The sequence below is a fragment of the Ictidomys tridecemlineatus genome, chromosome 10 (genome assembly GCF_052094955.1).
Source record: "Ictidomys tridecemlineatus isolate mIctTri1 chromosome 10, mIctTri1.hap1, whole genome shotgun sequence".
Lineage (NCBI taxonomy): Eukaryota > Metazoa > Chordata > Mammalia > Rodentia > Sciuridae > Ictidomys > Ictidomys tridecemlineatus.
This window is the reverse complement of record NC_135486.1, coordinates 86,773,048-86,789,307: the sequence shown is the minus strand read 5'-3', so window position 1 is coordinate 86,789,307 and position 16,260 is coordinate 86,773,048. Positions and strand designations below refer to the sequence as shown.

Below are 16,260 nucleotides of genomic sequence, written 5' to 3'. Positions count from 1 at the left end.
ATTAATGTTAACTTTGTTTAAGGAGGCAGGAACATTTATATTTGGAGAGATTTCTCTTCAAAATAATTAAAAATAAAAACTTTTAGTACTAGGATGGTACTGCGCAGTAACATAACCCCAAGTTTCTGATGCCCCAAAATATGCAAAGCATGTAGGAAAAAGTTTGATTAAAAATTCATGTTTTGAGAGGCTCCCGGAAGATGGCGGCGAATAGAGTGCATCATCCCTGTGTATCGCATCACTGTGATGGTGATTAGTGAGTTTAGAACGGCCAGAAGGTATCTTGTTAGGAATTTCCAGCAAAATTGGGGTGCGCTGAAACCTAGAGGTAGGATTTCAACACCCGAGGATCAGTTACTGCGGCTCAATTGCGAGTGAACCGCGTGCCTGGAGATTCAGGCTGATTGATCAGCGGCCCGCCCACCAGCCGGAGCCTACACGATAACGTGCCAGCAATGCAGAGAAACGGTGCTACGGATTCTGTGGGGTCCTGCCAACTCTGCCCTCACAGTGCTGCAGGCTGAGTTCTGGGTTTGAGATGGAGGAGAGAAATAGTCCAGATCTGCCCTCCACACCGGACAACCCACCAAGGAAGGCAGTGGCCACCATCCTAGAGAGCTGACGTCAACATCGCCAGTTTCTGACATATCCGACCCCATCACAGCAAGTTCAGCGATAGAACAGATGAATATTAGGAGATGGTCTATAGTCCGCCTAAGCCCGTAACTACCCCCAAGTACTCCTGTCTATTCTCTTGTTAATATCTGCCTGCATTTAAGCAACCCCCCAAAGAAGCTAAGATATACTAATCTCCATACCATCAAATCGCCCGACCTTAACATAGAATCCTAAATTCAAACCTCAATTCTCTATATGCCATCAAAATCTGAAGGCCTTTAATGAAATTAATGAATTTACTTTAAATCACAATTAAATCCAACATCTCTAAACATTGTCTCCCAACACAAAGGAGAGATCTTGGAGCTATTCAAAACTAAAACATATTTATAGAAGAAAACACAGCAGTCAAACAGAGTTAGAAAGTAATGTGAGCACCATGAAAAAACAAGGGAAAAAAAGGATTACAAACAATGCAGGACAACTTAAATTTACAGGAGAACCTAGAGGCACCAGAAAAATGGACAGAGAAAGAACTCAAGGCATACCTGACTCAGATGCAATGGAATGTTAAAAAAGTCATTAAACAGCAAGTCCAAACAACGAAAGAATACTTTGAAAATGAATTACATAAACAGATTCAAAAAGCAAAAAATGAACTCTACCAGGAGAAAGAGATTTTGAAAAAAAATCAAACAGTAATCCTAGAAATGCAGGAAACCATAAACCAAATCAAAAACTCAAATGAGAATATTACAAATAGACTAGATCAAATAGAAGTCAGAACATCAGATAATGAAGACAAAGTTTATCAACTCGAAAAGACTATAGTCAACACAGAAAGGCTAGTAAGAAACCACAAGCAAAACATCCAACAGATATGGATGTCATAAAAAAACCAAACTTAAGAGTCATTGGGATAGAGGAAGGTATAGAGGTCCAAATCAAAGGAATGAGCAACCTATGGAATGAAATAAACCAACAGGGGGAGGTAACTCAGTAAAGGGGGGTGGGGAAATAACCAAAGAGGAAAAACAAGCCAAATTAAAATAAATAAGTAAACATGACTGGAAGTACAAAGCATAAATCAATAGTAACCCTAAATGTTAATGGCTTAAACTCACCAATCAAGCAACATAGGCCAGTAACTTGGATTAAAAAAACAGACCCAACAATATGCTGCCTTCAGGAGACTCATCTGACAGGAAAAGACATACTCAGGCTGAAGATGAAAGGTTGGGAAAAATCATACCACTCATATGGTCCTCGGAAGCAAGCAGGAGGGGTCATACTCATATCAAATAAAATCAACTTCAAACTTAAGTTACTCAAAAGGGATAAAGAAGGACACTATATACTGTTAAAAGGAACCATTCACCAACAAGACATAACAATTACCAATATGTATGCACCAAATAATGGTGCTGTAATGTTCATAAAACAAACTCTCCTCAAGTTCAAGAATCAAATAGATCACAACACAATAATTATGGGTGACTTCAACACACCGCTCTCACCATTGGACAGATCCTCCAAACAAAAGCTGAATAAAGAAACTATAGAACTCAATAACACAATCAATAACCTAGACTTAACTGACATATATAGAATACATCCATCAACCATCATCAAGCGAGTATACGTTCTTCTCAGCAGCACAGTGATCCTTCTCAAAGATAGACCATATATCATGCCATAGGGCAACTCTTAGTAAATATAAAGGTGTAGAGATAAATACCATGCATCTTATCTGATCATAATGGAATGAAACTAGAAATCAATGATAAAAGAAGGAAGGAAAAATCCTGCATCACCTGGAAAATGAACAATAAGTTATTGAATGATCAATGGGTTACAGAAGACATAAAGGAGGAAATCAAAAAATTCTTGGAGATAAATGAAAATACAGACATGACATATCAGAATCTATGGGACATAATGAAAGCAGTTTTAAGAGGGAAATTCATTGCCAGGAGTTCATTCCTCAAAAAAAAAAAAAAAAAAAAAAAGAAAAAACCAACAAAAAAATGAACTCACACTTCATCTCAAAACCCTAGAAAAGGAAGAGCAAAACACCAGCAAAGGTAGCAGAAGGCAAGAAATAATTAAAATCAGAGCAGAAATCAACAAAATTGAAACAAAAGAAAACATGGAAAAAATTGACAAAACTAAAAGTTGGTTCATCGAAAAACTAAATAAGATCAACAGACCCTTAGCCATGCTAATGAAAAGAAGAAGAGAGAGAACTCAAATTACTAATATATGGGATGAAAAGGCAATATCACAACAGACACTACAGAAATACAGAAGATAATTAGAAATTATTTTGAAACCCTACATTCCAATAAAACAGAAGATAGTGAAGATATTGATAAATTTCTTAAGTCATATGATTTGCCCAGACTGAGTCAGGAAGATACACACAATTTAAACAGCCCAATAACAAAGGAGGAAATAGAAGAAGCCATCAAAAGACTTCCAACCAAGAAAAGCCCAGGACCAGATGGGTATACAGCGGAGTTTTACAAAACCTTTAAAGAAGAGTTAATACCAATACTTTTCAAGTTATTTCAGGAAATAGAAAAAGAAGGAGCTCTTCCAAATTCATTCTATGAGGCCAACATCACCCCGATCCTGAAACCAGACAAAGACACCTCAAAGAAAGAAAACTACAGACCAATATCTCTAATAAACCTAGATGCAAAAATCCTCAATAAAATTCTGGTGAATTGGATACAAAAACATATCAAAAAAATTGTGCACCATGATCAAGTAGGATTCATCCCTGGGATGCAAGGCTGGTTCAATATACGGAAATCAATAAATGTTATTCACCACATCAATATTTAAAGATAAGAACCATATGATCATCTCGATAGACGCAGAAAAAGCATTCAACAAAGTACAGCATCCCTTTATGTTCAAAACATTAGAAAAACTAGGGATAACAGGAACTTACCTCAACATTGTAAAAGCAATCTATGCTAAGCCTCAGGCTAGCATCATTCTAAATGGAGAAAAACTGAAGGCATTCCCTCTAAAATCTGGAACAAGACAGGGGTGCCCTCTATCACCACTTCTATTCAATTTAGTTCTCGAAGTACTAGCCAGAGCAATTAGACAGACAAAAGAAATTAAAGGCATAAATATTGGAAAAGAAGAAGTTAAATTATCGCTATTTGCGGATGACATGATAATATACTTAACAGACCCAAAAGGGTCTACAAAGAAGCTGCTAGAGTTAATAAATGAATTCAGCAAAGTGGCAGGATATAAAGCAACATGCATAAATCAAAGGCATTCCTGTATATCAGCAACAAATCTTCTGAAATGGAGATGAGGACAACCACCCCACTCACAATATCCTCAAAAAAAATAAAATACTTGGGAATCAACTTAACAAAAGAGGTGAAAGATTTATACAATGAAAACTACAGATTCCTAAAGAGAGAAATAGAAGAAGATCTTAGAAGATGGAAGAAATGTACCCTGTTCATGGATAGGCAGAACTAACATTATCAAAATGGCGATATTACCAAAAGTTCTCTATAGGTTTAATGCAATGCCAATCAAAATCCCAAGGGCATTTCTTCTAGAAATAAATGAAGCAATCATGAAATTCATATGGAAAAATAAAAGACCCAGAATAGCAAAAGCAATTCTAAGCAGGAAGTGTGAATCAGGAGGTATAGCGATACCAGATTTCAAACTGTACTACAGAGCAATAGTAACAAAAACAGCATGGTACTGGTACCAAAACAGGTGGGTGGACCAATGGTACAGAATAGAGGACACAGAGACCAATCCAGAAAACTACAACTAACTTATATTCGATAAAGGGACTAAAAGCAATGGAGGAAGGATAGCATCTTCAACAAATGGTGCTGGGAAAACTGGAAATCTATGTACAACAAAATGAAACAGAATCCCTTTCTCTCGCCATGCACAAAAGTTAACTCAAAATGGATCAAGGAGCTAGATATCAAATCAGAGACTCTGCGTCTGATAGAAGAAAAAGTTGGCTCCGATCTACATATTGTGGGGACGGGCTCCAAATTCCTTAATAGGACACCCATAGCACAAGAGTTAGAAACAAGAATTAACAAATGGGACTTACTCAAATTAAAAAGTTTCAGCAAGAGAAACAATAAGAGAGGTAAATAGGGAGCCTACATCCTGGAAACAAATTTTTATTCCTCACACTTCAGATAGAGTCCTAATATTCAGAGTATACAAATAACTCAAAATATTAAACAATAAGAAAACAAATAACCCAATCAACAAATGGGTTAAAGACCTGAACAGACTCTTCTCAGAGGAGGACATACAATCAATCAACAAGTACATGAAAAAAAGCAGGAAAAATCCAAAGGACAGAGGGCCTGGGATCCCAATCGCTAATTGTGGGACCCCAGAGATCCAGGCCCACTGATTCGTGCGGCCTGCCCTGCGGCTACAGAAGGCGTGGCGCCCCAGGGAAGCCATTAATTAGCAAGCAGGGAGAGGCTCGGCTGTGATCAGGTGGAATCCCGCCAGCCAAGCCCACACTGACCCCCGGGCTGAGTACGGGAGTTTAGACGGGGAAGGAAGCGGTACAGTCCCATCCCCCACAGCGGACACTCCGCCAAGGCAATCAGCAGTCAGCATCTTGAACAGCTGAAATATCCACCGCCATTCTCCTACAGATCTCAACAACAAAACAGGTGTGTGGCACTCAGCCCATCCCCCATACATCGGGAACTCGCATAAAATCTCTCCTAGGCTTGCCGGGGGAGGGAGAATCAGAGTGAGCCTGCATAAAGACTAGGGGGGAACTAGAGGCACCTGACCTGCAACACCCCCTACACATCTGCAGCCAAAAGGAAACCTGTCTAGCTAGAGCTGGGGGAGGGGCAAGCAGGAAAAATCCAAAGGACAGAGTGCCTGGGATCCCAATCGCCAACTGTGGGACCCCGGAGATCCAGGCCCACTGATTCGTGCGGCCTGCCCTGCGGCTACAGAAGGCATGGCGCCCCAGGGAAGCCATTAATTAGCAAGCAGGGAGAGGCTCGGCTGCGATCAGGTGGAATCCCGCCAGCCAAGCCCACACTGACCCCCGGGCTGAGTACGGGAGTTTAGACAGGGAAGGAAGCGGTACAGTCCCATCCCCCACAGCGGACACTCCGCCAAGGCAATCAGCAGCCAGCATCTTGAACAGCTGAAATATTCACCGCCATTCTCCCACAGATCTCAACAACAAAACAGGTGTGTGGCACTCAGCCCATCCCCCATACATCGGGAACTTGCATAAAATCTCTCCTACGCTTGCTGGGGGAGGGAGAATCAGAGTGAGCCTGCATAAAGACTAGGGGGGAACTAGAGGCACCTGACCTGCAACTCCCCCCTACCCATCTGCAGCCAAAAGGAAACCTGTCTAGCTAGAGCTGGGGGAGGGGCAAGCAGGAAAAATCCAAAGGACAGAGTGCCTGGGATCCCAATTGCCAACTGTGGGACCCCGGAGATCCAGGCCGACTGATTCTTGCGGCCTGCCCTGTGGCTACAGAAGGCTAGCAGGAGAAACCAGGAGGCTAGAGGCAAGGCCCTCGAGACTGGGCAGCTGGAAATTGCAGGCCCACCGGCGACAGTTCACCCACTGCCCGCATAGCTGGGCGGTAGGAGAACACCCGGCCGTAGGTGACCGATCACTCGCCTGCGGCCTGTGATACTGGGCGGCTGGAGACCGCCTGCCTGCCACGACTGGGAGCTGAAATCAAACAGAGACAGTCCAGTCACACCACCTCATCAGGACACCCCGGCAAGGAACTGGGGCCGGTCATAGCAAAGTAGTGTTGTCACTGGAGCTCAGACGTCGGATCTTCCTTCACAGTGGAATCCACGTCAGCAGGCATAGTTTAACAACACTAAGGAGAGGCATCAGAGTAATACAGAACCGAAACAAATCTATAGAAGAGAACAGAAACACGACAATCAAATAGAGCTGGAAAGCAACGGGGACAACATGAGAAAACAAGGGAAAAAAGGAGTACAAACAATGCAAGACAACTTAATTCTACAAGAGGACATAGAAACATCAGAAGCAGGGATAGGGAAAGAACTCAAGGCATACCTAACTCAAATGGAAAGGAATATTAGAGAAGACATGAGACAGCAAGTCCAAGCAATAAAAATATATTTTGAAAATGAATTAAACAAACAAATTCAAATGGCAAAGAACGAGCTCTACCAGGAGATAGAGATCTTAAAAAAGAATCAAACTATAATCCTAGAATTGCAGGAAACTATAAACCAAATTAAAAACTCAAACGAGAATATTACAAATAGACTTGAACAAGTAGAAGTCAGAACATCAGATAATGAAGACAAGGTTTATCAACTTGAAAAGAGTATAGTCAACACAGAAAAGATGCTTAAATCCCATGAGCAATCTATTCAAGAGATATGGGATGTCATTAAAAAACCAAATTTGAGAGTCATCGGGATAGAAGAAGGCACAGAGATTCAAACCAAAGGAATGGACAGCATATTAAATGAAATAATTGTAGAAAACTTCCCAGAGATGAAAGATGGAATGGATTGCCAAATCCTGGAAGCCTACAGGACCCCAAACATTCAAAACTATAATAGACCAACTCCAAGACACATAATTATGAAGATAGCCAACATACAGGACAAGGAGAGAATATTAAAAGCTACCAGAGAAAAGAGACAGATTACATTCAGGGGTAAACCAATTAGGTTAACGACTGATTTCTCAGCACAGACTTTGAAAGCGAGAAGATCCTGGAACAATGTATTTCAAACGCTGAAAAATAATGGATTTCAGCCAAGAATACTGTATCCAGCAAAATTGAGCTTCAGATTTGACAACGAAATTAAAATCTTTCACGATAAACAAAAGCTAAAAGAATTTGCAGCAAGAAAACCAGCACTGCAAAGCATTCTGAGCAATATACTACAAGAAGAGGAATTGAAAAATAGTGCCCAAAACTAACAACAAGAGGTATCTCAGTAAAGGAGGAGGAAAATAACCAAAAAAGTAAAACTAGCCAAACTAAAATAAATAAATAAAGAAGCATGACTGGAAGTACAAATCATATCTCAATTGTAACTTTAAATGTTAATGGCCTAAACTCACCAATCAAGAGACATAGGCTAGCAACCTGGATCAAAAAAACAAATCCAACAATATGATGCCTTCAGGAGACTCATATGATAGGAAAAGACATACACAGGCTGAAGGTAAAAGGTTAGGAAAAATCATACCACTCACATGGCCCTCGGAAGCAAGCAGGAGTGGCCATACTCATATCAAATAAAATCAACTTCAAACCTAAGTTAATTAAGAAGGATAAAGAAGGACACTATATACTGTTAAAAGGGACCATCCACCAACAAGACATAACAATTATCAATTTGTATGCACCAAACAATGGAGCTGCAATCTACATAAAACAAACGCTCCTCAAGTTCAAGAGTCAAATAGACCATAACACAATAATTACGGGTGACTTCAACACACCGCTCTCGCCATTAGACAGATCCTCTAGAGAAAAACTGAATAAAGAAACTATAGAACTCAACAGCACAATCAATAACCTAGACCTAACTGACATATATAGAATATACCAACCATCATCAAGTGGATACACGTTCTTCGCAGCAGCACATGGATCCTACTCAAAAATAGACCATATATTATGCCATAAGGCAAATCTTAGTAAATATAAAAGTGTGGAGATAATACCATGCACCATATCTGACCATAATGGAATGAAATTGGAAATCAATGATAAAAAAAGGAAGGAAAAATCCTACACCACATGGAAAATGAACAATATGTTATTGAATGATCAATGGGTTACAGAAGACATAAAGGAAGAGATAAAAAAAGTATCTTAGAGCCAAATGATAATACAGACACAACATACCGGAATCTATGGGACACAATGAAAGCAGTTTTAAGAGGGAAATTCATATCCTGGAGTTCTTTCATCAAAAAAAGAAAAAACCAACAAATAAATGAACTCACACTACACCTCAAAAACCTAGAAAAGGAAGAACAAAACAACAGCAATTGTAGTAGAAGACAAGAAATAATTAAAATTAGAGCAGAAATAAACAAAATTGAAACAAAAAAAACCATTGAAAAAATTGATAAAACTAAAAGTTGGTTCTTTGAAAAAATAAATAAGATAGACAAGCCCTTAGCTATGCTAACAAAAAGAAGAAGAGAGAGAACTCAAATTACTAATATACGGGATGAAAAAGGCAATATCACAACAGACACTACAGAAATACAGAAGATAATTAGAAACTATTTTGAAACCCTATATTCTAATAAAATAGAAGATAGCGAGGATATCAATAAATTTCTTAAGGCATATGATTTGCCCAGATTGAGACAGGAAGACACACACAATTTAAACAGACCAATAACAAAGGAAGAAATAGAAGAAGCCATCAAAAGACTACCAACCAAGAAAAGCCCTGGACCTGATGGGTATACAGCGGAGTTCTACAAAACCTTCAAAGAAGAACTAATACCAATACTTTTCAAACTATTTCAAGAAATAGAAAAAGAAGGAGCTCTTCCAAATTCATTCTATGAGGCCAACATCACCCTGATCCCAAAACCAGACAAAGACACTTCAAAGAAAGAAAACTACAGACCAATATCTCTAATGAACTTGGATGCAAAAATTCTCAATAAAATTCTGGCGAATCGAATACAAAAACATATCAGAGGGCTGGGGATGTGGCTCAAGCGGTAGCGCGCTCTCCTGGCATGCGTGCGGCCCGGGTTCGATCCTCAGCACCACATACCAACAAAGATGTTGTGTCTGCCGATAACTAAAAATAAATATTAAAAATTCTCTCTCTCTCTCTCTCCTCTCTCACTCTCTCTTTAAAAAAAAAAAACATATCAGAAAACTTGTGCACCATGATCAAGTAGGATTCATCCCTGGGATGCAAGGCTGGTTCAATATACAGAAATCAATACATGCTATTCACCACATCAATAGGCTTAAAGACCAGAACCATATGATCATCTCGATAGATGCAGAAAAAGCATTTGACAAAATACAACATCCCTTTATGTTCAAAACATTAGAAAAACTAGGGATATCAGGAATTTACCTCAACACTGTAAAAGCTATATATGCTAAACCTCAGGCTAGCATCATCCTAAACGGAGAAAAACTGAAGGCATTCCCTCTAAAATCTGGAACAAGACCGGGATGTCCTCTATCACCACTTCTATTCAATTTAGTTCTCGAAGTACTAGCCAGAGCAATTAGACAGACAAAAGAAATTAAAGGCATAAAAATAGGAAAAGAAGAAATTAAATTATCGCTATTTGCAGATGACATGATAATTTACTTAACAGACCCAAAAGGATCTACAAAGAAGCTGCTAGAGTTAATAAATGAATTCAGCAAAGTGGCAGGATATAAAATCAACACGCACAAATCAAAGGCATTCCTGTATATCAGCAACAAAACCTTTGAAATGGAAATAAGGAAAACCACTCCATTCACAATATCCTCAAGGAAAATAAGATACTTGGGAATCAACCTAACAAAAGAGGTGAAAGATTTATACAATGAAAACTACAGAACCCTAAAGAGAGAGATAGAAGAAGATCTCAGAAGATGGAAGAAATGTACCCTGTTCATGGATAGGCAGAACTAACATCATCAAAATGGCGATATTACCCAAAGTTCTCTACAGGTTTAATGCGATGCCAATCAGAATCCCAAAGACATTTCTTGTAGAAATAGATAAAACAATCATGAAATTCATATGGAAAAACAAAAGACCCAGAATAGCAAAAGCAATTCTAAGCAGGAAGTGTGAATCTGGAGGTATAGCGATACCAGAGCTCAAACTGTACTACAAAGCAATAGTAACAAAAACAGCATGGTACTGGTACCAAAACAGGCAGGTGGACCAATGGTACAGAATAGAGGACACAGAGACTAATCCACAAAGTTATAACTATCTTATATTTGATAAAGGGGCTAAAAACATGCAATGGAGGAAGGATAGCATCTTCAACAAATGGTGTTGGGAAAATTGGAAATCCATATGCAACAAAATGAAATTGAATCCCTTTCTCTCGCCAGCCACAAAAGTTAACTCAAAATGGATCAAGGAGCTAGATATAAAAACAGAGACACTGCGTCTGATAGAAGGAAAAGTTGGCTATGATCTACATATTGTGGGGTCGGGCTCCAAATTCCTTAATAGAACGCCCGTAGCCCAAGAGTTAATAACAAGAATAAACAAATGGGACCTACTTAAACTAAAAAGTTTTTTCTCAGCAAGAGAAACAGTAAAAGAGGTAAATAGAGAGCCTACATCCTGGGAACAAATTTTTACCCCTCACACCTCAGATAGAGCCCTAATATCCAGAATGTACAAAGAACTCAAAAAATTAAACAATAAGATAACAAATAATCCAATCAACAAATGGGCCAAGGACCTGAACAGACACTTCTCAGAGGAGGACATACAATCAATCCACAAGCACATGAGAAAATGCTCACCATCTCTAGCAATCAGAGAAATGCAAATCAAAACCACCCTAAGATACCACTTCACTCCTGTAAGATTGGCAGCCATGATGAAGTCAAACAACAATAAGTGTTGGCGAGGATGTGGGGAAAAGGGCACACTTGTTCACTGCTGGTGGGACTGCAAAATGGTGAGGCCAATTTGGAAAGCAGTATGGAGATTCCTGGGAAAGCTGGGAATGGATCCACCATTTGACCCAGGTATTGCCCTTCTTGGACTATTCCCTGAGGACCTTAAAAGAGCACACTATACGGATACGGCCACATCAATGATTATAGCAGCACAATTCACAATAGCTAGACTGTGGAACCAACCTAGATGCCCTTCAATAGATGAGTGGATAAAAAAATTGTGGCAGCTATACACAATGGAGTATTATGCAGCACTAAGAAATGACAAAATCATAGAATTTGCAGGGAAATGGATGGCATTAGAGCAGATTATGCTAAGTGAAGCTAGCCAAGCCCTAAAAAACAAATGTCAAATGTCTTCTTTGATATAAAGAGAGCCACTAAGAATAGAACAGGAAGGAAGAGCATGAGGAAAAGACTACCAGCAAACTAAGACGAATGGGGGGAGAGAAAGGAAGAGAGAAGGGAAAACATATGGAAATGGTAGGAGACCTTCAGTGATACACAAAATTATAAGAGGTTATGAGGGGCAAGGGGGTGGGGGGGAAAAAGGGGAGAGAATTGAACAACAGCAGAGGAGGTAGAGAGGGAAGATGGGAGGGGAGGGGAGGGGAGGGGAGGGGAGGGGAGGGGGGATAGTAGGGGATAGGAAAGGTAGCAGAATACAACAGTCACTAATATGCCATTATGTAAAAATGTGAGTATGTAACAGAAGTGAGTCTGTATTATGTATTTGGGGAGTTCAAAACCCAATTGAGTCGAATGTATGAAAGATGATATGTCTTGAGCTCTGTAATGTGTTGAACAATCAATAAAAAAAAAAAAACAAAAAAAAAAGATGTTGTGTCCGCCAAAAACTAAAAGATAAATATTAAAAAAATTCTCTCTCTCTCTTTAAAAAAAATTAAAATAAATAAATAAATAAAATACATTGAAAGGGAAGTACCTATACTTTTAAGAAGCTTCAAAAGAAGTCACGGAAAGATAGGGTATATCAATATCACTGGAACTCAAGTGTAGAAAATACATGCAAAAGGTTTATAACATTCAACTAATGAATCCTCTATCTGATAAGCCAAACTAATTGCTAGGTGCTCAGACTACAAAGGTAAGCCTTGAAACAAAATTAGTATAAAATTCAAGAGTTCTATATGATAGATGAGGAATTTGATATAACAATATTGAAGATCTAAAAATTTGAAGACTCTAAAACTTAAAAAATTTCTATAATCACCTTATTATATGTGCACTTTCCTATCATGACTATGGAGCATCAGGGATGCAAATAAATGAAGACTGATTTAAAATGTCCTATATGTGACCTTAATGACAGTCACACACTAAGTTTTAGGTTTTTGTCAGGCCTAGACCTGTGTTTCTCTTATGAATTTCACATCCCTAATAAAATATTTTATTGCATGTGGCTTGGATCTATAGATGAGAAATAGAATAAATGAGAGATCTGTCCTGGATAAGGCTCACTACCTCCCATGGGACATGCAAAAAGACAGTGGGAATTGGAAACTCTATGCTATGTGATAAACCCAATGGCACAATAAACCAAGAGCCATGGAAACAACAATAAATATCAGGAGTAGTAAGCAAAAAGTGTATGTTTCATCAAGAAGGCATAATTTGTTCTTATTGCTCTGTCAGCAGGTCTAACTCAGATGCTTAAATACAAGATTCTGCAAACTCACAGAGCTCAGTTGATATATATGTGTATTAACTTTCCACTAAGTCTATTTTTGACAAAATAATTCCTTAAATATCAATTGTAAGATTTAAAATAGTTTCATCTCATCTTCTTTTACATTTATAACATACAGCTTGGTATAATTTGTTAATTTTCCTAATGTTGAAGAGTGGGGTTGGAAATAAATATAGTTTGTTTAAAAATACATTATATATGTAAATTAAAATTTTCTTTTCTGGAAATATATTAACAATGAAATCATCACTAATTAGAAGATGTTCTGTTTCTGTAGTGTACATTTTGCTTTCAACTTCTTTCTCCCTATTTTGGGAGGGAAGTAAAAAGCAAAAATTTTCTGATTAAAAGTAACAAGTAAAAAAAGCCTGTACTTTTAGAGTTGCACATGATAACTTTCCCAGTTTAAGAAAACTTAATATGTTTCTTGTTCTAGATCTGCTAACTGGACTTTTGCTAGCACAATAAAAGTAATAAGAGAATAAATAATGAATTACATCTACAAAATTTAACAGTCTATCAATTCAGATTTTGGCACAATTAATACAATTCATACTTCATATAGAAACAAGTAAATTTACATTGATAAATACTTGCTAAAATTTTCAAGGAGGAATCCAAAAAATGCATTAGAACTAAAAACTTTCAAAGGATCAATTTTATATTTTCCCATTCAGTTCAAAAACTAATAATTCAACCTTATGATAACAGAGATGTTTAAATTTTGTTGAAAAATGAAATTGACAATAATGAAAACAACTAAGCTTTACTGAGCACTTAAATTAAACTAGACACTGCTAAATGTTTTATATTGGAGCCTGAAAATTAAGAGCGAGGTATTTTAATTAACCCCTACATTACAATAAGAAAAAAGGATAAGAAATGTTAGTAAGTGGCAATGGCAAGCTGGAATTTAAAGGAAGGTTAAGATCAAAGCTCTTAAACACTAAATTATGAAAAGATATTATATGTAGTCAATGATTAAGACTTAAATAATTTTATATAAGCATTTGAAACACAAATGCATTTCTTTTATTTCAATATTATAATGAATTACATATTAAAACTGTGGGAAATGTTCTATCTTAAAGAACACTTGACTTTAATATCATTGAATAGATTTTTAAATTATTTTCTAAGGAGATACAGTTATTTTAGATCATGTGAGTGAGATTTTTTATCCTCCCTACCAAAAAAAAAAAGCAAACCAAAATGTGACTCCTCCATAACACAATTGAGTGACAAATTTTATTGAAACGACTCCAATATCGGAGCAATATAATACATTCTGTAGTATTTACTTCTTAGATTCTTGGAACAATCCATTTATTAGTGAAAACAGACTGACATTTACACAAAATACAACTTATGGACTTATAGTACCTGTTTGTTTGATGCCATATTTAAAGAAAAAATCCTGCTAGAAGTATACCTTGGCAAAAAATACGGTGAGGTGAGTTTCACTGCCAACAATCCAAATAGGAAATTTTGGAGATTTCAAGTAAGAACCAACCTGGAAGAAATATAGCAAAGTAAAACAAATAAATGAAAAATTTACAATGCCTGTTAACACACAAATATTCAAAGCATATTTTCTAATTCATAAATAAATGTAATTACATATTTCAACAGAATGCCTTATCCATAAAGATCAAATGTTCCATGTATACATAAAATGTTTTTAAACTTATATTGCACCTTTATATTATAATAATAGTCATGTAAATTTAATACAGCTAGAAATAACTAGATTAGTCCCAATTCTTAGGCTTTGGCAAAAGTCCTAAATAGTATGATTCCTTCTAAGATTTTGGCACCTCAAATTCAAAGTCATATTGTATATTTTATATATTATTTTATTCTGAGTTCTGTCCCTATTCCTCTCACAGCAATCTCAGGATCAGTCAGTTTAACCATCTTTCAACTTGCCAGTTTAGACTTAGGGATCAGAAAGAAAATGAAGAGAATGGCATAATAATAAGTTAAAATGTGCCATCATAGGAACAAAAATATTATCTACAACAGAGAACATGTGAATAAAACAGTTTCAAAATATATTAAAAATCAATTTACCTTACAATATCTTAAAGCTTCCATTAATGTTAAGAATCCTACAGCTGCTTGCTCATGTATACCAAGAAGTTCTGCAAAATAAAAAAGCAAAGCCAAAAACTTAGCATTGTATTTATATATAAACCTGAGAAGTACTCATACATATATATGTGTTTAAATATTTATATTTATACTATTCCAAAATACTTTTACCTGGAAATATACTTTGAAACTTAGCACATATGAATTAAGAGGTAAAATCAAATCATTGTATTACCACTAATTATAAAATACCACTAGATTACCTTTGTGATGGATAAGGGTGATGTATCTTAAATGTACTTATAAAACTTTATATTCAATGTTAACTTGCTTAATAATTTATTCCCTGAAATCCAATGAATTACTGGTAAAAGTAAAGACTAATATCCATGCAAAAAGGTTCACTTGAGTTGACTTTGATTTTGAAAAAAAGTGGACATGCTTATTTAGTAAAATTTATCACTGGGTAGCACAATTAAAATATGGATATTTTATGCTATCCCTCTCTTCTATAAATGGACACAGGTAGTATGCTTAAGATAGGAGATATAATGAAAGGAAAATAGTCTCTGCCCTATAAAGGCTTAGAGTTTACCAAGAAACAAATGAAAAAAATGTTTGTGCTGTGTATACACATGCGCAGGCACACACACACACTGCAGTATACAAGCACCTGCTTTACAGTGTCAGGGAAGACTTACAGGAGCGGTATCCTGAAGCATACGCAGGAGTTTTCCAGGCCAAAAAGAGGTAAGAAGAAAATTCAAAGCAGAGGAAATGGCAGAGGTATGAAAAACTGAATGTATTTAAGAAGTTAAACCTTTGTTAAAGCTTCCTTATATGCATCTAGCCTGGGGAACCTGATAAACAGTGATTAACTAAAAAAAGGATTATGAAGTATATTCTGGTGTTGTATGAATAGAAAACATAACTTTGCCCTTAGACAAGCTGGGACTCATGTATCTTTAGGACTTCTAAATTGAGACAAACAACTGGATGACATAGGATAGGCAAGCCAGGGTTAGATACAGAGATTTGGGAATCATCAGCACAGAGGTTAGATTTAAAATCATGGAGGTGGAAAGAAAGAAGAAAACATGAAAAGAATGAAGAGGTGTAACAGATTAT

At 37.0% G+C, this 16,260-nt stretch overlaps 1 protein-coding gene across 5 annotated transcripts in view; it reads right to left on the bottom strand.

Moving 5' to 3' along the window:
* Mindy3 (MINDY lysine 48 deubiquitinase 3) overlaps window positions 1–16,260 on the bottom strand; it is an 85,611-nt gene that overhangs the window by 24,282 nt on the left and 45,069 nt on the right. For all 5 annotated transcript variants that reach the window (XR_005730330.2, XM_005330866.5, XM_040276771.2 and 2 more), the window contains 2 exons: window positions 15,112–15,182; window positions 14,471–14,551 (listed from right to left, as the gene is read on the bottom strand). Coding sequence is in view for 4 of the 5 variants with exons in the window: in XM_005330866.5 (XP_005330923.1) it covers window positions 14,471–14,551; window positions 15,112–15,182 (152 nt within the window). In the remaining variant the exon portion in view is untranslated. The remainder of the gene's footprint in view (window positions 1–14,470; window positions 14,552–15,111; window positions 15,183–16,260) is intronic.